The sequence below is a fragment of the Ruditapes philippinarum genome, unplaced genomic scaffold (genome assembly GCF_026571515.1).
Source record: "Ruditapes philippinarum isolate M1 unplaced genomic scaffold, ASM2657151v2 ctg468_1_1_1_1, whole genome shotgun sequence".
Taxonomy (NCBI): Eukaryota; Metazoa; Mollusca; class Bivalvia; order Venerida; family Veneridae; genus Ruditapes; species Ruditapes philippinarum.
Genome location: NW_026857880.1, coordinates 360,637 through 381,308, shown reverse-complemented (window position 1 = coordinate 381,308; position 20,672 = coordinate 360,637). Strand labels below are relative to the sequence as shown.

Here is a 20,672-nt window from a genome sequence, read left to right as displayed (position 1 = left end):
TATATCAGACACAATATGATTCTCAATATGATCAACTCCCTTTATTTAAAAAATTGTTTGTACTTTAATGCCAATGTACTTTAAAGGATAAATTAAATGTACTATAAATTTTAAGGACAAAGTATGTAACGGACAATGTACTTGACAGACAACATACATAAAGAAACATACGTATACACTAAAGTAATATGTACTTAATAGAATGTACTTTAATTAACATTCGAATATCTCCCCTTGCTTAAAAGAAAATGTTCCCATGTAAAATGTCATTATGATATATCTCATAAGAACATTGATATAATATTTTTAAAATAATAATATCAAAAGTTTTTATGATTTGTTTTGCACTTATTCATTATCCCTCATGTGCAGACACAAAATCAAACCGAGTCTGCAATTCTTATTTGGTTTTGCTGTGATTAATGCTTCTGAGGGATCACTTTGTTTTACAGATTTTTAGGTTTTTTATATTATTATCATCAAACCTGAAAAGCAGTTCAAAATTTGTCTATATCCATTGTTTGAAGTATTCCTGATCGTATTAATGTCTCCAATGCTCTGAATATATTATCATATGGTATAGTGCTGATAGTGCTTGTATTCACAATTCCATACATTTTAATATGAAAGTGAAATAGTGTTGTGTAAAACGCTGGAATTTGAATAAAAATTTAGTACTGGAATCTTGTGTGAATAGTACTTAAAAAGTAGTGCTGTGAAATTAGTGCTTGAAATTAGTGCTTGTGATGATAGCGCATAGTGCTTGAAATAAAGAGTTGTGCTCTTTTGACGATAGTGCTTGAAATGAATATCAGTGCTGTGTTGTTCTATTGTCATAAAAGTGTTTGAAATTATAAGCAGAAAAAGTGTTTAACAAAAATTTTTCTGTGAAATATATGCTGGAAATTTTTTTTTAAAAAAAAAGTAATTTTAATAAGAAAAATTACCTGGAATTACTGCTGAATGAATATTAAAAAAAAAAAAAAAAAATGCTATGAAAAATTTTGAAAAAAGTGCTGCAAATTTTTTTAAATTGGGAATTTTTTGGGAATTTTACAAAAATTTTGAGGAGAAATAAAAGATTGGGTTTGTGCTTGAATATTTCGAAATAGTCCTTTACCTTAATTTTTTAAAAAAATACTAAAAGGGGGCATGGGGGGTTTTAAAATTTTTTAAAAGGGAAAGTACTGCAAAATATACGTGATTTTAAATAGATTTAAAAAATTCATTTTATACTAAGTTTTAGGGACCCCCTTCACCGACTTTACAGCCTATTACCCTGGTCATCGGGCTACTGGTATCTATCTATCAATCTCCCTGGGGAGTCTTTTAACTTCGCTTAGTGCAGCCGACACTTTGGCGAAACGGAATTATACCACCCTCGCAGGTACCCATTTACACCTGGATGAAGTGAAGCAATCGCAGGTAAATTTCTTGCTCAAGGCAATTAGCAGTGCCCCTGGTGGGGTTCGAACCCGGGACCTCTCGATCCCTAAGCGCGCGTCCTACCGCTGGACTAATGCTCCTTAACATATTGTGAATTGAAAGTACTGAAATAAAGTGTTACGAATTAGTGCTTGAATCATTAGTGCTTTGGAATAGAACTGCATAATAATACTGTGGAGTCAAGGTGATGAAATAAGTGTTTAGAATTAGTGCTTGAATAATTAGTGCTTTGAAATAGTACTGAAAATAGTAAAATAACTCAGAATAACACTTGGAACTATAGTAAGTGATAACTCTTATAGAGAGACGTTGACCTTAACTTAAAATGGATCCATCAAAGGAGTTTGGAGCGGTTGGAGGAGAAGAAATGGAAGATACTGATAGAGAGAGCTTGGGAGAAATGAAAATAAACTTTTTTGAATCCTTCAGGGCTTTTCATATTGAGCCATTTATAGAAATTCCAGATGATTTACGGAAATTGTCGGGAGGTCTGAGAGGAGAAAGGAGTTTGGTGAAGATCTGTTTTGGCTAAATGAAGTGAAAGTGTTTATTATCAATTAACCATTGACAGACAGAATGGTTTCATCTGTCAGTTCTTTTTTCAATACAAGATAAGAAGGAAATAACACCTTCAATTACAATTCCAAAAACAAGACTGACAACTAATCCAATGGAAACACCTCGGACAGAAACAAAACCTACAGAGAATGCATTGCTAACACCACTTAAAGATTTGTCATCATCATATTTACCAGATATTTCAATTACAACAAGTAAACCAGCATTTGTACGGAAAACACCAGGACAATATCATTTCCCAAAACTGTCAAATTTTTATGGAGAAGAAAACAAAGGCGAAGTTACCTGGGAGACATTTAAATTCGAAATTGAATCGTTAATGACAGACAACATGTTTACAGAGGAACAGATCCTATTAGGAATAAGAAGAGCTGTAAAAGGTACAGCAGGAGATATTGTCAGGAGGTTAGGGACTGGAGTAACAGTACCAGAAATCGTACAGAAATTCAACAGTACTTATGGAAACATAGAAAGTCGACAAACCATACTTAGAAAATTATATGTTTACACACAAGGTTTCGACAATGTTAATACTTATGCCTCAAAAGTTGAAGAGTAACATACACAAGCAATACAACTTGGAACTATACAAAAAGATGAGCGTTTACTACATGAAGCATTAGATCAGGGACTTAATGCAAAATTTAGGCACATCGCTCAAAATAAAAGTAATAGAGAAAAACAGAATCCCTAAAAAAAGCCCAACACGTCCAAATTGTAAAATGTTGCAGGCTCGGTTTGATTGAGCCTGTTCATGGGCGGTACTGGAATGTGCAAATTACTGTCCAAACCATCCTAGACTACGTTCGCATCAAGATGGAACTTAGAAAATTCAAAGTAGACATCAACAATGTCATGTTACTCAACAAAGTAATGAAAGCCAAAGAGAAAAAGTGAACCGGAAGAGTTAAAAGACATAGATAGTTGAAGACCTTTCTGTTAAGATGGACAAATTTCAGAAAGAAAAAGAGCTGAAAAGACGGATTAACAACAACGACAAAAGTCATATTTAGGAGGTCAACAACAATGTAGGAGAGGTTACAGATTTCAGCAAAGAAAAGGGTATTATAGTTGATGGTATAGAAATGGGGGTTATCAAGGAAGAGGAACATATGTACAAAGAAGACCACTAGCATTCAAAACATTAATGGGAATTTGTTATATATGTAATTAGAAAGGATACATTGCAGGAGATTATCCCTAGAAGCCAACATAAAATAAGGATTTAAAAGAATAAGTGCATTTGTTCAGGGATCAAACAAGAGCACTGATCCAAAAGATCTCAATTTAGTTGGAGACACTAATTAGGCTGACATAATGATTATCAAACAACAGCTTTACTAGATACTGGAAATTGCGTCAGTGAAATTTCACATACATTTGTTGAGAATTTTTTACAAGACGCAACAGAATTTCAGCCAATTTACCATCTGTCAGTTCTTTTTCAATGAATGACTTTTTTTTTACCGAAACTTTGCATAACCTTTTTAACAATAATAAATTTTGAAAACGTTGATAAAATTTTTGAGTGTTTATTTTATTTCACTTTATATTTTTCAAGCGAAATACAGAGTAATTATAGTGAAATTAATGTGAAATTTAATTGGTTTACGACATTGAAATAAAGTTCTTGTTTAGCACGCACTTTTTGGCGATACATTGTGGCATCACGAAAACAACACTTGAAACGTATGTACAGAGATAAGGACTGAATGATTAAAGATATTGGTGTTTTCTTAGTTTGACCATTAAAATTTTCTATCACAATCGAGATAGTTACAGAACAAAATCCAACAAAAATTTGTTTTTAATTTATCAAATGTCGCCGTCAATGTGTCGGTTTGAAAATACAAAGGGAGCAAATAGGAACGGCAAATGCGATGTTGTGGCCTTCTTTGTTTATATAAGAGAAATCCCCGACAGTGTTAAAATTGTTATGCTAAATATCTGGAAAAAGTGATGCCTTGGAAGCATTAAAAACAGCAAAATTTCAGAAAAATTGCAGACTCGGTTTGATTGTGTCTGTACATGAGGGATAATGAAAAAGTGCAACATCGCTTACGCCCCCCTAGCACCGGCTTTAGCGGTACTTGATTCTCAATACTAAAAGTACTGGGCTAACACTAACAACATCGTAACTTTGTCATTATACACAAAGATTTTTTAACGAAGAACAAAAAACGGTGTTAAACTCCAAATAAACACTGGTTAGGGACTACATGTAAATGCGGCTGTTATTTTTACTCTCTCTATGATATAGTTAACATTTTACGACAACAGTAAAATGCATTTCTATTCTTACAATGTTTTCTTTTCATAATATGCTAAATTAATAGCTCCATAGGTTTGACATAAAATGTATATGACAAAATAGTGATAATAACGAATCCTTAAAGCACGCTTAAACGACAAAATTGAAAATGTGACAGGCTCGGCTTGATTGAGTCTGTTCATGGACTGTAATGGTAAGTGCAAGTTACCGTCCACACCCCCTAGCACCGGCTTACCCATTACTGCATAAGTATTTTGTGAAAATGGCTGTTTTCATTGAAAAGTCTCCCGTTACAAGTTTAAATTGTTATAAAACTATAAAGACTTGTTCAATACTAATCAAACTTGACACAACTGTTGACTAGAACATTGCCTTTGTTTCGCGTATATATGAGGTAAAGGGTTAAGCAGAATTCAACATTTTACATGATTTGGTAAAATTTGGAATTTCTGTGTTCATTATCATGGAACCTTCAATGTGACACTTCCGTGCCATTCCATGAAAAGCGGCCTATGATCCCCAAGTAAAAGAATGTGTGTGCCCTAAAAGAGAAAGCATTGGGCGAAACTAAATAAAATGGAATTTTAAAAGGCGATCAAAGGTTAAGTAGCCTGTATAACACAGATAAGACGTCATAAGACAAATTTAATGGCATGGCGTTCTCAATTTTGTCCGTGGCATATCTCCTGCACACATTAAGGAATTTTAATAAAACTTTATAAAAGTGTTCACCACTAAAAGAAGCTGTGTTGCGCACATAAACCAGTTTTCTAGGTCAAAGGTCAAGGTTACACTTAGAGGCCATTGAAAAACGGTTGTCCGGAGCAAAACTTCTACATGTTTGGAGATATTTCGATATAACTTCCCACAAATGTTTACCATGTTGAGGCGGAGTGTCGTGGGCAAAATTAAGGTCCTTGCAGCCAAGGCCAAGGTCACGCATAGGGTTCAAAGTTCAGATAAAAATCTGTATTCGGACCATTTAGTCATTATTTTAGGGATTAAAACACAAACGGCCATTATAATGTATCAGGGTGTTAAACATGTAATAAAGGTTAATATTTGCAAGGTCAAAGTCACCAAGGATGATAAAATATAGAGATTTTGTCGAGAGGATATCTCCTACACATACGGAGGGAATCTTATGAAACTTCATAGAAATGTTCTATTATGAGAAGCAGTGTCACGCATATAAACCAGGTCTCTGGGTCAAAGCTCAATATCACACTTAGAGGGCATTGAAAAACGCTTGCACAAATGTTTATCATATTAAGGCGGAGTGTCGCGTGCAAAATTTAGGTCCCTCTGGTCAAGGTCTAGGTCACACATAGGGTTCAAAGTTCAGATAGAAATATGAAAATGTGTATTAGGGCCATTTATTCTTCATTTATTGAGGGATTGAAACACAAAAGATCATTATCATGACTACCATAGCGAAGCTAAGATTTGTGCATATAATCCAGGTTCCTACTACTTAAGTCAAGGTCACATAAAGATGTCAAATTTTGTATAATGGGACCATTTAGTCATCATTTATTGATTGATATATTGTAACACAAATGACAACTACCATCACTGCAAGTGTGACATAGGTAATTAAGGTTAATATTTGCAAGGTCAGTGCCACCAATAAAATATTCAGATATTGTCCGGATATTGCCAAGAGCACATCTCCTATAATTATGCAAATCTATAATGCCCTTTGACAAAAGCTTTTGTGACAGGCGTATTTCACGACAATATTGCAATTGTTAGTAACTTACTTTCTTGTTCAGTAAATAGTGAAATGATCACAAATACATGTACATGTACTTATCTGGATAAAGTGTGATTCCTCGGAAGCAAAAGCCACTCCCGACTGTGATATATTTTCTTAGTCTAACACAATGATAATATCTATAGTAGAAGACAATACATGATACACTCTTAGTGTGTTAATCAATCTGATTAAACTCAGCTCCTCATTAATGATCTGACGGTCACAAATAGGAGTTCACTTTCTTGCAGTTGTGCCCTTTTATAGGCGAACTTTCAAAACTTTGAAAGAGATACGATTTCTAATTTTAAACGCTGAAAAACCAATACTGAGTAGGTAATTTTCACAATTCTAACTAAAAGAACAAACATGACGTTGTCCATATAGCCAAAAGGTAAACTGGCAAAAATAATCTTGCCCATTAAAAATTGAGTCTATTATTTCGAGACCTTTTTCTTGCAAATTACTTCAAACATTCTTTCTCTTATAAAAATCAACAAGGACATCGAACACAATAGTAAGTATACATAGAACGGATACGGTATTTCGGTCTAACCTACGCATGTAAACAAATAGTAATTTAACGATGGGAGTTTTCTACTAAGTTTATTCCAATGTATCTACTCAAAGTCCACCTAAATTAAGTTAATTTAAAAATATAAATGTGAACAGTTCATAGTTATGGTGGTAGAAACCGAAAGTACAACATATGTACAGTTGTCATTTATTTGGATATGTTTATAATTGTAAATCAGTGAGCATTTTTATATTCATTATGATTGTCAGACATCTTTTCAAAAACTATTTTAGCGAAATAGACTTAAATTTCCTATGGATATCAAATACATATTTACATTCGTTAAACATTATCAAATAGTACACTCTCTGTTTTCGTTTAAATCTAAATCCACGTTGCAGAACAACTTTCGATCCGTATTAAGTCCGAGGTTGTTATGAATAATAACCAAGTCGTTCCGATTGAATGCATGGATAAAAAAAACATTCTCGGGAAATCCGAATCATAATAAAGGCGATAATCAGAAATAACTTAAGTCAGATTGTCGTGTTCATTTATATGAAACATATTAAGAAAAGTATAAAGAGCAGATGATACAAGACACAAAGGCTTAAAAAAAGATTGAAAAATAACATAAACACAAAAATAATTAACGTGCATCATACGATTTCAGACGAATGTGTAAATGTGTAAAGCTTTCACGAATATTATTATTGACAAATTGACATTAGCAAAACAATACTCTTGTACTCTGTTGTGTTACATCAAAAATATGTGACAAATGTTTAAATGTAACAAAGCTTTCATGAATTACTTGTATTGAAAAATGCCATAAACATATCGTGTACACACTCTTTCGTGTTACATTATAAAATATGTGACGAGTGTTTAAATGTATAAAACTTTCATGAAAGAATAGAAAAAATTGTCATTAACACAATGACAAATCATATGCTCTTCTCTTTCGACTAATGTAAAATGTTTAAATGTGTATAGTGTGGCAAAGGATTGAGAAAGAAATGTAAATTTAATAAACGAATCTACCATACATAATACACAGGTAACTTAAAAGCAAAGCGTCATATTTTTTACCATTGATTATGCTAATTAAACAAACATTCATCAGTAACAGCGTTTGCAACGAACGCTATACTCATCACTTAAATTACTTTTTAATTATGTATGATCATATTATAAAACAAAAAAGGCCAACACCATCAAAAACAAAAGTCACACGGCTTAGAAATGCTCCGGTACATCCACTTGTATCTGCAATAAAAAAAGAAATGTTTTAACTCAAACTTACAAACTATTGAAAGTTATAAGAATTTAGATTTACACATTTTATTTTTGATAACCTTTTATAAAGACAGAGATTAAAAACTTGATGGCCCACAACTTGAAAGGACTCCTCTAAATTTAAAATTTATACACACAATTTATGACATTTTATACCACTTGCGTTTATGTACTGTTCAATAATTCAAAAATAACTGCTATCATATTTTCGTGTTGTTCAATCTTTTTCTCTCAAAACATATAATATTATTCAATAAATCCTATGTTTATTTGTTAAAGACGTTTTCGGTAGTTTTCTGTGCGCATCGTTATGCGCATCCAAGAAAGATAATCACGGATAATTACTCTTCAAATGAATGTAAAGTTGAATAGTATTCGGATAAGTGTTTAAATTTCGGCTATAAGCAAATAGTGAGTAAATAATACAGAATAGATATTTCTAAATGTTCAAAAGGAGATTGGTTCAAAAGAATAAGAATGTCGTTTAGACAACATCACATAAAGTATTTCTCCAAGCATTAGTACGAAAGCATTGATGATAATTCTGCGCGCGTTACCCCACCCACTTGTGGTATAGTGACAAAAGTGCGTCGCGACTTGATTACTGGCAGACAACTTGGCAAAGAAGTTTAAAATGATATATTTTAAAAGTGTTGAATGAAAAACAAAATTAATATCCAAGAAATGTTCAGAATTTCATTATTTTCTTTGTAAATTTCTGAATACTTGCTTACTGTTCGGGTACATGTTAGTCGAGTGAAAAAAATAATATGGCCCTAGATATGTTTTAAAAAAATATTCAGTATCATTTTCTTAATGTAACATCAAAAGAAAAAGAAATTCTTATTACAACATGTTTTATATTTGACAATACATTTAGTATAACACTGATATTTCTTAAGAAAGCGTGGTAATTTTGTCAGTTGGCATACTGTATGCGGTAACCATGGAAACTGCCCGTTTACAAAAACTAACACTTCAACATATATACTTATTTCTATTCTTGAATCCACAATCAAATGTTACTTGATATATCAATAATCTATAAAATTCTATAAAAGAAATTTCTTGATAGCTTTAATTTTTTACAGAAAATTTTCATGTTTATTTTTCTCATTTTTTTGTTTAGTTAAAAAGCATGAAAACTCATTTTTTAAAGAAATATGTCCAAATTATCGTTTGTTTTTATACAGAACCCTAAGATAAAGCAAGCTTTGTATAAAATTATGTTTATTGTGAGTGTAATAAGCTATTTTATACATTATTATAATACAGTTTGGATATTTTGACAATTTTGAGATATACGGTTACCATGGAAACTGCCATTTTTCAAAAAATCCAACACGCCAACATATATTTTTCTTTTTCTTTTTGAATTTGTCATTAAATTTTACACAATATACAAAAAAATTAGAAAATTCTATGAAACACTTTTTTCAATATCTCTAATTATTCTTAGAATTTATGTTCATTTTTCTCATTTTTTATTCGGTTGAGGAACATGGAAAACTCATTTTTTAAAGAAATATGTTCAGATTATCATTTGTTTCATACAGAATCATAAGATAAGGTTATCTTTGCATAAAACAATGCTCGTTGTGTGTTTTAAGCTATCTTATACATTTTCTATTCGTAATAACACAGTTAGGCTATTTTGACAGTTTTTAGAAATACGGTTACCATGGAAACTGCCATTTTACAAGAAATCCAACACGTATATTTTTTTTTTATTTTTAAATTCGTCATTCAATTTTACTCATTATACAAAAAATTTAGAAAATTCTATGAAAGGATTATTTTTTCATAAAACTGTAGAAAATGTCTTTAAAGGAATAATTTACGTAATAGTCTTGATTGTATATTTCATGTTTTGTAAAGATAATATTTTGCTTTGTGCAATTTCAAAATAAAATCACAGAACATCATCTATCGAGAGACATTATTTCGGTCAATGTGATTGTTGTAAGAGAGAAGTGTTGGTTTACAAAAGTTAAATATTTGCTGACGTGTATTTAAGACGTGAAAAATTAATACAGTTGCCGTACAGAGGTTATTGGTCGACCTCTTCAGAGATAACATTGTGACTACCATGTTCTCCTTAAGTAAAATAAACTTACCGGGTTTGGTTGGCTCTGACAATTCATTGATTGATCTTGCAATGGCATCTGATGTCTTCCCAAGGAAGTTAATGTTGTCCTCAGTAAGCATCGTAGCTAGATCATCACAAGGATTGTGGTAGCATTCCACCATATCTCCACGGAAATTTGCTGTATAAAGAAACCATTGCACAATGATATAAACAAACCGCGATGCAAGTAATAGTTTGTGTATATCTCCCTAGGCAAGGATGTCATCAGTATTTTGAGCTTTGTTAAAAAAAATGACAATAGTGATGATGATGTTGATTATCATGATGATGATGATGATTTTTGATATATTACCATGGAAAAGTCCTGCACTAAAACATCAAATACGTAAATATAAAGCAAAAGGTAGGTGGATAAATTCCTAATTTGTAGCAATTCGAATTTACTGGTAGGACTCGAGTTCGCGGCCGTAAAGGACAAGTGATTCGAAGACGACTACGTTGAACACCTACCGTGGAGGCAAAACCCAGTAATTTGTCTAAGATTTTTTGAATAACAAAACAAATACTACATTGACATTGCGTGAATGATTTCCTTCATGTAATGTTTTATAGCTATACTTTATTACTGAAGTGTTTTTTTCTAAAACAAATAATACCAGAACAAAAATCAATTGAAATAGCTCTCTTAAAGTGTAAATCAAATAAATTCGAAAATTTCTCAATTTTTTTTTTATTTCGCACGCCTCCAAAACGTTTAAAAAATAAACAATTTTCAAAAACGGTTCAAGAGTTTTAAGAAATATGTAAATATTAACAATCCACATAACCTGGGTGAAGTGTGACTAAATTTAGATTTAGTATATTTACAGTGCATATTTTATCATATGTACATGATGTCATGTCATACTTATAAGCCCTTTATGCTAGCTTAAATTACTGTACAAGTAGGTTAAAATATATAATAAGGTTTATCGGACCCACCCAACCACTTTATTAAGCTGAACCTGTATACTTATTAACTAAATTTATTTTTCAAATTCTACCTCAAATTAATTTTGCATATTTTTATGTACATGTTATGATCATGTCATAAAACTTGTTGCTATTAACATGAATAAATAAAAGGATATTGGATAGTATAAAATCAACAAACTACTTTTAAACGTTTTATCTTTAATTTAATGCAAACAACTATGGTGAAAAAGAAAATAAAACACTGTTCATTTTTACTGTAAATGTAGATATTTAACTTAAGAAGTAACACTAATATAAATTACATTTGACAATTTCTCTCTAAAATATCGAGACCTCTAATAACGCTCATCATCTTGAAAACCTATCTGCATGAAAATACCGATATACATTATATAAAAACGTCCGAACTCAGTAGATTATGTTCATTGTTCATGATATTATATGATAATTGATGCGTTCAATTGATTTGAATCTCGTGATTTTCATGCATACATCTATGAATATTAATTAAGCACATATTATGTGCACATGAATACATCAGTATAAGATACAGGACAGTTTCATTTAGACACATATCTACAATGTTTTCAAGATCTAACTATCAAATGCTATGTAAATTGTGGTAAAAGTATATGCAGCAACTGAAAATTTACACACGTAATTTATTCTGTCATTATAAAACAAACGCTGAGCTAACATATCTACAACGGAATAATCTAATTATGCAATTAAAAGCAGGTTTACTTCAGATTAAAGATGCTTGTCGTTATGTACTGAATGTCATTTTAGATTTAACAAAAAACTTAAACAATTATAGTTTAATCAAAACGAAATTTGAAAAGAATGTTCATAAATGCGAACGGTTTAATGGTATAATAAATCATAATAACTTCAACGGATTAGCAACACATACAGAGGGAAATACTGATCAACACTGCAAATAAAAACAAGGAATTTCATTAATTAACTTTCTCATGAAATATTATATTGTAACAATGGACAGAAAAATCAATGAGGGGTTCTCAATCTTGACAAAACGGAGCATTGTGAGATGTATAAATGAACCTTCATTAAGTTAACTTAATTTCTTACAACATCTATACGCAGGCGATAGGCAATAATATTTATAAATACTTGATTAATATGCACAGTATATAAAAAAAACTTGATTAATATCCATAAAAATATGAAAATTATGAACAGTATATCATTTGAACACATCAATGATCATATTATACATGCATATTGAACACCATACATGTATACTGAGGGTACTTGATAAGCACGGATGTTTTTGTGTGTTTGTGCATGAGTAGGATCGGTGGTCTCCTTATTTTTGACAAGATTAATAAGTTCTTGTTTAAATAAACAAACTTCTTACGTCACTAAAATATGTACTAAGATATAACACTGTGGGTAAGCAACTTTGGTCATGTGACCACAAAAGTCAACGTACACGGCCAAAATAGCTCGGCTAAGGTAAGTTTTTTAGTGATTATTTTTCTGTCAAGCCTTTTTAAAGTATGCTACATAGCCTACCGACCGCGGCTGTTCCGATGCTTTCTAAAAATGTATTTAGTTTCGTCTAACGTTTTGTATTTTATGAGAACATTCAAACAATATTTGCAAATTGTCGATGACAACGTACACACTATTGTGTGAAAGTGTTGATGAAAACTTAATAAACGATACGCTTGTCAGTTCTAAGCAAAATTTCAGATCTTAAAATATATAAGAGGATTTTTAAATAAAAAAAGAAGTGGTTTCCTGCTGTCATGTTTTGTATTTATTTAATAATTGACCAACTTACAGAAATGTCAACGTACACATACAGTCTAGAAAATGTTAACGTACACACTCCCAATTTAGTTTGATAGTGGTCTGAACATGAGGCTGCAACTTCGGAGTAGGTAGCTTTTTCTTACAAAAGTTGGCTTTCAAATTTAGATTGCCCTCTCAAACTGTATATAAGTACAGGTTTTTACAAAGGAAAAAAGTTGCAAGTATATTCATATCATCACAAATAAGCTTAAACAACCTTTAACTTTTTTATAATGTTATTTATTTGTTCTTTTGTGATTTTCTTTTAGAAGAAAAACTCCAGTTACTAAGACAGGCTAATGATTTGCTGAAACAGCAGTTTTATATACTGTATTAATTTAGATAATTTTACTGTCATTTAATAACGAAAACAGCCAGGATAAGCGTCTCTTGTTCAACCAACCTAGTGCCTTCTGTAGCACCAAACGTTTCCGTTGACAATGACGCCGAGTGAATTACCGGTATTTCAGCAGTTATGTCACTTTGACCCTATGATTACATCACGAACGTTCTATTAACATTATATTTTCAATAATATATCTCCTTGCACTAGTTATGTAATTGCCACATGTTATTGACATAGTTATTTAATACATGGGCTAGCTTAATAGACATGATATGTATTTTTGCATTTTCTTTGCCCTTTTAGTTTAACTGCAAATTTTGCAAACCATGTCTGCTAATTTACAAGTCTATAATATCATATGTATTCAACAAAAATGCTCAAGTGCCATACATTTTAATAATTTGCATTGCAATCAAAATTTTAAATTCAAGCAAACCATTTTATTTGAGCAAAATATCGATAAAATGTCTGCATTGTAACAATCATTTCAATATATATTGTGGCATTTCTATGATTACTAGTAGGTCATATGACTGTTGTACTTGATATAACTTTTTAAATGTTTAAACAATGTCATTGATTCATATCTATAGCTCATACATTACGCACAAAATAAGATATGTAAATTTATAACTAGTAACCATTTTCCAGTAACTGGTTTCTTGAGCAGTAAAAGCATTTTACTAGAAACTTGGTACTAGTAACTAACCATTTAACAAAAGAGTAATTTGTTGCCTTAATCAACTTATAAAATTGTGAATTGTTTATAAGATATTTTTTCATAAGTGCAAGTAGATATATTCTTGATGATATAATAACCATTTCTATTTTAAAAAGGGAATGTCCACTCATTCCCAATTCACGTACCAATTATGGCCAAATTACACTACAAAAAGGATGCCCTTTTTTACCATTTTTGAGAAAGAAAAGAACAAAGACAAGCAAAAAATCAACATAAATGTATTTGTATCTTTTAATTAACAGTGATTTAATTGACATAACTCAGTGTTAAGCCAGCTTAACAAAATCAAACAAGCTCTAACCTTGACAACAGTAATTTAATTATGAAGAATTGTTAAGCTGGCTTAACAAATAATAAAACAAAGCTACATACTAATAAATTTGTGAAAAAAACACAACAATAACTCAACTGATGTTAACTGAAGAAAAATGTTACGCCGGCTTAACAATATCTTATACGATATAAATAACAAAATTTATCATTTCATAAGATAAAAATTAACCAGATAAAATGTTATGCCGGCTTAACATTATCAAAAATCACTTTCACAACATAAAGAAAATGTTACGCCGGCTTAACAATTTCTCAAATCAAATAAATATTTCAAAGAAAATTTCAAACTGTGAGACAAATTGTTATGCCGGCTTAACAAAATGGAAAATATTTTTAATTGTAAGATAAATAATTCCATTAGATGAAGAAAAATGTTACGCCGGCTTAACAAATATTGAAATCCAAGTGGAATTACAACACAAAATTTCAAACTGTAAGTTAATTTGTTACGCCAGCTTAACAAAATCAAAAAATCATTTTCATTAGATGAAGAAAAATGTTACGCCAGCTTAACAAATTCTCAAATCCAAGTGGAATTACAGCACAAAATTTCAAACTGTAAGTTAAATTGTTACGCCAGCTTAACAAAATCAAAAAATCATTTTCATTAGATGAAGGAAAATGTTACGCCAGCTTAACAAATATTCAAATCCATGTGGAATTAAAGCACAAAATTTCAAACTGTAAGTTAAATTGTTACGCCAGCTTAACAAAATAAAAAAATTATTTTCTTTAGATGTAGAAAAATGTTACGCCAGCTTATCAAATTCTCAAATCCAAGAGGAATTACAGCACAAAATTTCAAACTGTAAGTTAAATTGTTACGCCAGCTTAACAAAATCAAAAAATCATTTTCATTAGATGAACAAAAATGTTACGCCGGCTTAACAATTTCTCAAATCAAATAAATATTTCAAAGAAAATTTCAAACTGTGAGACAAATTGTTACGCCGGCTTAACAAAATGGAAAATAATTTTATTTGTAAGATAAATAATTTCCATTAGATGAAGAAAAATGTTACGCCGGCTTAACAAATTCTCAAATCCAAGTGGAATTACAGCACAAAATTTCAAACTGTAAGTTAAATTGTTACGCCAGCTTAACAAAATCAAAAAATCATTTTCATTAGATGAAGGAAAATGTTACGCCAGCTTAACAAATATTCAAATCCAAGTGGAATTAAAGCACAAAATTTCAAACTGTAAGTTAAATTGTTACGCCAGCTTAACAAAATAAAAAAATTATTTTCTTTAGATGTAGAAAAATGTTACGCCAGCTTATCAAATTCTCAAATCCAAGAGGAATTACAGCACAAAATTTCAAACTGTAAGTTAAATTGTTACGCCAGCTTAACAAAATCAAAAAATAATTTTCATTAGATGAACAAAAATGTTACGCCGGCTTAACAATTTCTCAAATCAAATAAATATTTCAAAGAAAATTTCAAACTGTGAGACAAATTGTTACGCCGGCTTAACAAAATGGAAAATAATTTTATTTGTAAGATAAATAATTTCCATTAGATGAAGAAAAATGTTACGCCGGCTTAACAAATTCTCAAATCCAAGTGGAATTACAGCACAAAATTTCAAACTGTAAGTTAAATTGTTACGCCAGCTTAACAAAATCAAAAAATCATTTTCATTAGATGAAGGAAAATGTTACGCCAGCTTAACAAATATTCAAATCCATGTGGAATTACAGCACAAAATTTCAAACTGTAAGTTAAATTGTTACGCCAGCTTAACAAAATAAAAAAATTATTTTCTTTAGATGTAGAAAAATGTTACGCCAGCTTATCAAATTCTCAAATCCAAGAGGAATTACAGCACAAAATTTCAAACTGTAAGTTAAAAGACCATTAGTGATGTAATCACAGCTAGGGATCAAGTGACGCAACTGCTAAAAAAACGGTAATATAAAATTGTAACTCGGCGTCATCGTCAATCTTGGACCCTTTTGCTGCCTCGGAAGGCACTACGTTGGTTGAGCAAGAGACCCTTATCCTGGCTGTTTACGTTATTAAGATGACTGTAATTACGATCTATATTGTAATACGATCTATATTAATCCAGTATAAAATATAATCAAAGGGCTGCAAGCTCTGTGGTATTTTCTGATCTTTGCAATCTAAATCGTACTGTATATCTGTATTTGTTTTCCTGTATAAGTTTATTTTGGCGTCCTCGGCGCGGCGCCTCTTTTGGAATGAGAAAGGGCGACAGCAACTTCTCGAGCCTTTTAGTCGGACAGAATAAAAGCCGTTCATTCCGACCAGTATGAGGGTGCTTGATTCCCTGCGGTCTGGAGACCACAGGGTATTGGTACGCGTTTAACTTTTGAGGCATGGAGGAGCACGTGACCTGTTTTCGGTACATGGAGGAGCATGTGATCTGTAAACCGTACATGATTGGTTAATTGACCTTTTCGGAAACCTGGATAAATACCGTTTGCTGGTACGTTACGGATAATCCTCTAGGGAATTAGACACCTAATTAAGAACAAAAAAACTATTACGTGATATTTTTAATTTTCTATAATTATGTTACCGTTTAAGGTGGAAAAACTTGAATGATGTGTTTGAAAATTATCAATGTTTATTTAATATGTATCTCAAAATGTTACAAACAATAAATTGTTTATACTGAAAATCTACAAAATTAAAATATTCGTAGTGGCATCTGCCATCATAAATACTTGTGTGTTTACTTTATTATTTTTTTTTCTCGGAATTATTCATAAAATGGTAAAAATAAAATCGCCCCCCCCCCCTGAAAATAGTTAAATGAAATATATTTATATCATTAAAAACGTTCCCCGCAGGAAACCATTTTACTTGTTATTAATAAAAAATGAAATGTCGCGATATATACAATGAATAGCGAACTGGAGAATTTCGCAATGCAAACATTTTCAAATGAAATAACCTTTTCCGTCAATAAATCGCGCTCTTCGGGGTATTTTTATTTATCATTTTGTAGTACACAATTGGTTATTATGGTTCATGTATCCGAAAGCTGAATAGAATGATGAGTTGATGACCTAAATATTCCGAAAATCTATTTATAGAGGGATGTACTCTTATCGGTAATTCCCGGTCTCTCCTGGTCTATTTTGACCGGAATTTACTAGTGACCGGTGAATAGTACCACACGTTTATTGTCCGGTCTCTCCCGGTTTTCGAGTAGATGTTTGATATCGTTACAGAACAGAACAAATATTTACAGTTATATAAGTTTTTTTTTTCAAAATGAATGTTTGTCACTTTAGTTTGGTTACAATAATTAATAAACAACAGATCAACTCTCAAAATTTATTGATAATTATTATACATAAACATACAATTCGAAAAAAAAAACCCAACAACAACAATAACATGTTTTATAAAACATGATAAAACACTGATGCGTTTGTATCAGATAAAAACATAAATATGTACAATAATTGAGGAAAAAAGGTACATTTTTATGGTATTAATATGACACTATCAACTTTGAAACATTTTATTTAATTTGTTATTCGTGTTTATTAAAGATGCCCAGGAATTATTCAAAGTTACAAATTAGATTTTATGAATTATTCAATTGATTGATAATTAAAAAAATGATAAAGAAAAATACAAATGTACATGTATTATATGATTTAAGAATAAACAATATTATATTATATTAAAAGTTTAACCATAATTTACTGACTTTTTTCAGTTAAGTTTTTACTTAATATAATCGTCGGTCAATATGACAATTGAATTCTTAAAATAGTAGTAAACGTAAAAACTCAGTATTAAAATAGCACATAAAACACAAAAAAGAAAAGAAAACAATATTCATAAAATCTGTATTTTTTTATTACAATTATTGTATAATAAACAATTATGCTCAACATGATCAACATGGTAATGTAACCAGTGTCATATTGTTAGTAAGTGTGAACAAGTCTTCGCTAATAGTGATAACATATTTAAGGGACAAGTGTGATGTTGATCATTCATTACACATATGGATTATAAATGATTGTATACATGTATATCCGTTGCTAAAAAATCATTTATGTTCATTTTTTATGATAGCCACACTTTATCCTTGCATATCGTGGCTATTTCCAACAAAGACACTAAAAAAAGAATTTAAAAAAATGTTGACTCGACTGGGATTTGAACTCCAGACCTCTCACACGTGAAACGAGCGCGTTACCCCTGCACCACGGAGAAGTTTTAAATATATTAGCTGAATAAAATCAAGTTATTCGTAATTTATAATTTCCATTGCATTTCGGGTTAATGTAATTTCGAGGTATTTTGTTCAGGGTAAACCTGTTGTTTAAAATTGAAGTAAATAATTTAGCAAAAATCTTCTCGCCCAAACAGTCCAACATGTAGAAACTATATATTCTACTACTCGACAGTCAGATTTATTTGTGTAGTATTCGGTCATCGATATCGCTAAAAATAGCATTTTCATTGATTAAAATCATATTCATCCGCGTAATTTGTGAGTGTGCATTTTTTGACAATTCTATAAGCCAACGCTACTTTTAAAGTTTGAATGTGTAGTAATTTGTTGGACACTTGTAACAAAAATTGTTCTTTCTTATAAATTGCTGGTTTTTAAGCAGTTTTGAGTGAGAACTACATTGCGTTGTTAAGACTGTTAGGAAATGTTGTGTCAGACCGTGGATGTGAGCTATGTATTTATCGGATCTTGCGATCAGAAAATACAAAAACGGCTGTTTCAGCTAATCATTAAGCAGTTTGAGTAACTGGAAATTTGTCTTCTAGAAAACATAAGTACATAAATAAAAAAGTTAAAGGTTGCTTAAGCTTATTTGCGATGAAATGAATGCACTCTAAACTATTTCCTTTGTAAAAATAATAGTAATTATATACAGTTTAAGAGGGCAATCTAAATTGAAAGCCAACTTTTTGTTGAAAAAGCCACCTATTTCGAAGTTGCAGCCTCATGTTCAGACCACTATCAAACTAAATTGGGAGTGTGTACGTTTACACTTTCTAGACTGTATGTGTACGTTGACATTTCTGTAAGTTGGTCAATTTTTAAATAAATACAAAAAATGAAAGCAGGAAACCAGTTCTTTTTTCATTAAAACATTCTCTTATATATTTTAAACCTGAAATTTTACTTAGAACTGACATGCGTATCGTTTATTAACATATTATCAACACTTTTACACAATAGTGTGTACGTTGTCATCGAAAATTTGCAAACATTGTTTGAATGATCTCATAAAATACAAAACGTTGGACGACATCAAATACATTTTTAGAAAGCATCGGAACAGCCGCGGTCGGTAGGCTATGTAATTAATAATTTGAATTGGCTCGATAGAAAAATAATCACTAAAAAACTTACCTCAGCCGAGCTATTTTGGCCGTGTACGTTGACTTTTGTGGTCACGTAATCAAAGCTGCTTACCCACGGTGTATAAACGCAGTGTAAAATGTCTTGTGGGAGGAAGAATTGTTAAACAGAACTTAAATTTCTGGAAACTTAAAGAACTATCCTGCACATTTCATTTTAGAACCACTCGTGACATTTTATTTTATAAAGGCAATAGTTATCTTTTTTATTTTATTTTAGAACTTTCCTTAACATTTCATTTTTGAATGTTAAAATCTATCATTAACATTTTATTTTAGAATGGCCAAAGAGATTCCTAGATTTCAGTGTGTACTTTTAAAATGACCAATGAACCCGATTTTAGAAATAACCCGAAATAATTAACGTGCATCATACGATTTCAGACGAATGTGTAAATGTGTAAAGCTTTCACGAATATTATTATTGACAAATTGACATTAGCAAAACAATACTCTTGTACTCTGTTGTGTTACATCAAAAATATGTGACAAATGTTTAAATGTAACAAAGCTTTCATGAATTACTTGTATTGAAAAATGCCATAAACATATCGTGTACACACTCTTTCGTGTTACATTATAAAATATGTGACGAGTGTTTAAATGTATAAAACTTTCATGAAAGAATAGAAAAAATTGTCATTAACACAATGACAAATCATATGCTCTTCTCTTTCGACTAATGTAAAATGTTTAAATGTGTATATTGTGGCAAAGGATTGAGAAAGAAATGTAAATTTAATAAACGAATCTACCATACATAATACACAGGTAACTTAAAAGCAAAGCGTCATATTTTTTACCATTGATTATGCTAATTAAACAAACATTCATCAGTAACAGCGTTTGCAACGAACGCTATACTCATCACTTAAATTACTTTTTAATTATGTATGATCATATTATAAAACAAAAAAGGCCAACACCATCAAAACAAAAGTCACACGGCTTAGAAATGCTCCGGTACATCCACTTGTATCTGCAATAAAAAAAGAAATGTTTTAACTCAAACTTACAAACTATTGAAAGTTATAAGAATTTAGATTTACACATTTTATTTTTGATAACCTTTTATAAAGACAGAGATTAAAAACTTGATGGCCCACAACTTGAAAGGAC

General features: G+C 30.9%; 1 protein-coding gene across 2 annotated transcripts in view; it reads right to left on the bottom strand.

Annotated features, from left to right (window-relative positions):
* Window positions 1–7,111: 7,111 nt before the first annotated feature.
* The window catches only part of LOC132751348 (uncharacterized protein YfbL-like), a 39,236-nt gene continuing 25,675 nt past the window's right edge, over window positions 7,112–20,672 (bottom strand). Inside the window, exons 7-8 of one of the 2 annotated variants that reach the window (XM_060741508.1) lie at window positions 9,987–10,136; window positions 7,112–7,839 (exon numbers count right to left, since the gene is read on the bottom strand). In XM_060741508.1, the coding sequence (XP_060597491.1) occupies window positions 7,757–7,839; window positions 9,987–10,136 (233 nt within the window). In that variant the 3' untranslated portion in view covers window positions 7,112–7,756. Of the gene's footprint in view, window positions 7,840–9,986; window positions 10,137–20,416; window positions 20,533–20,672 lie in introns of those variants that run through there. The other variant, XM_060741510.1, reaches the window with a different exon arrangement.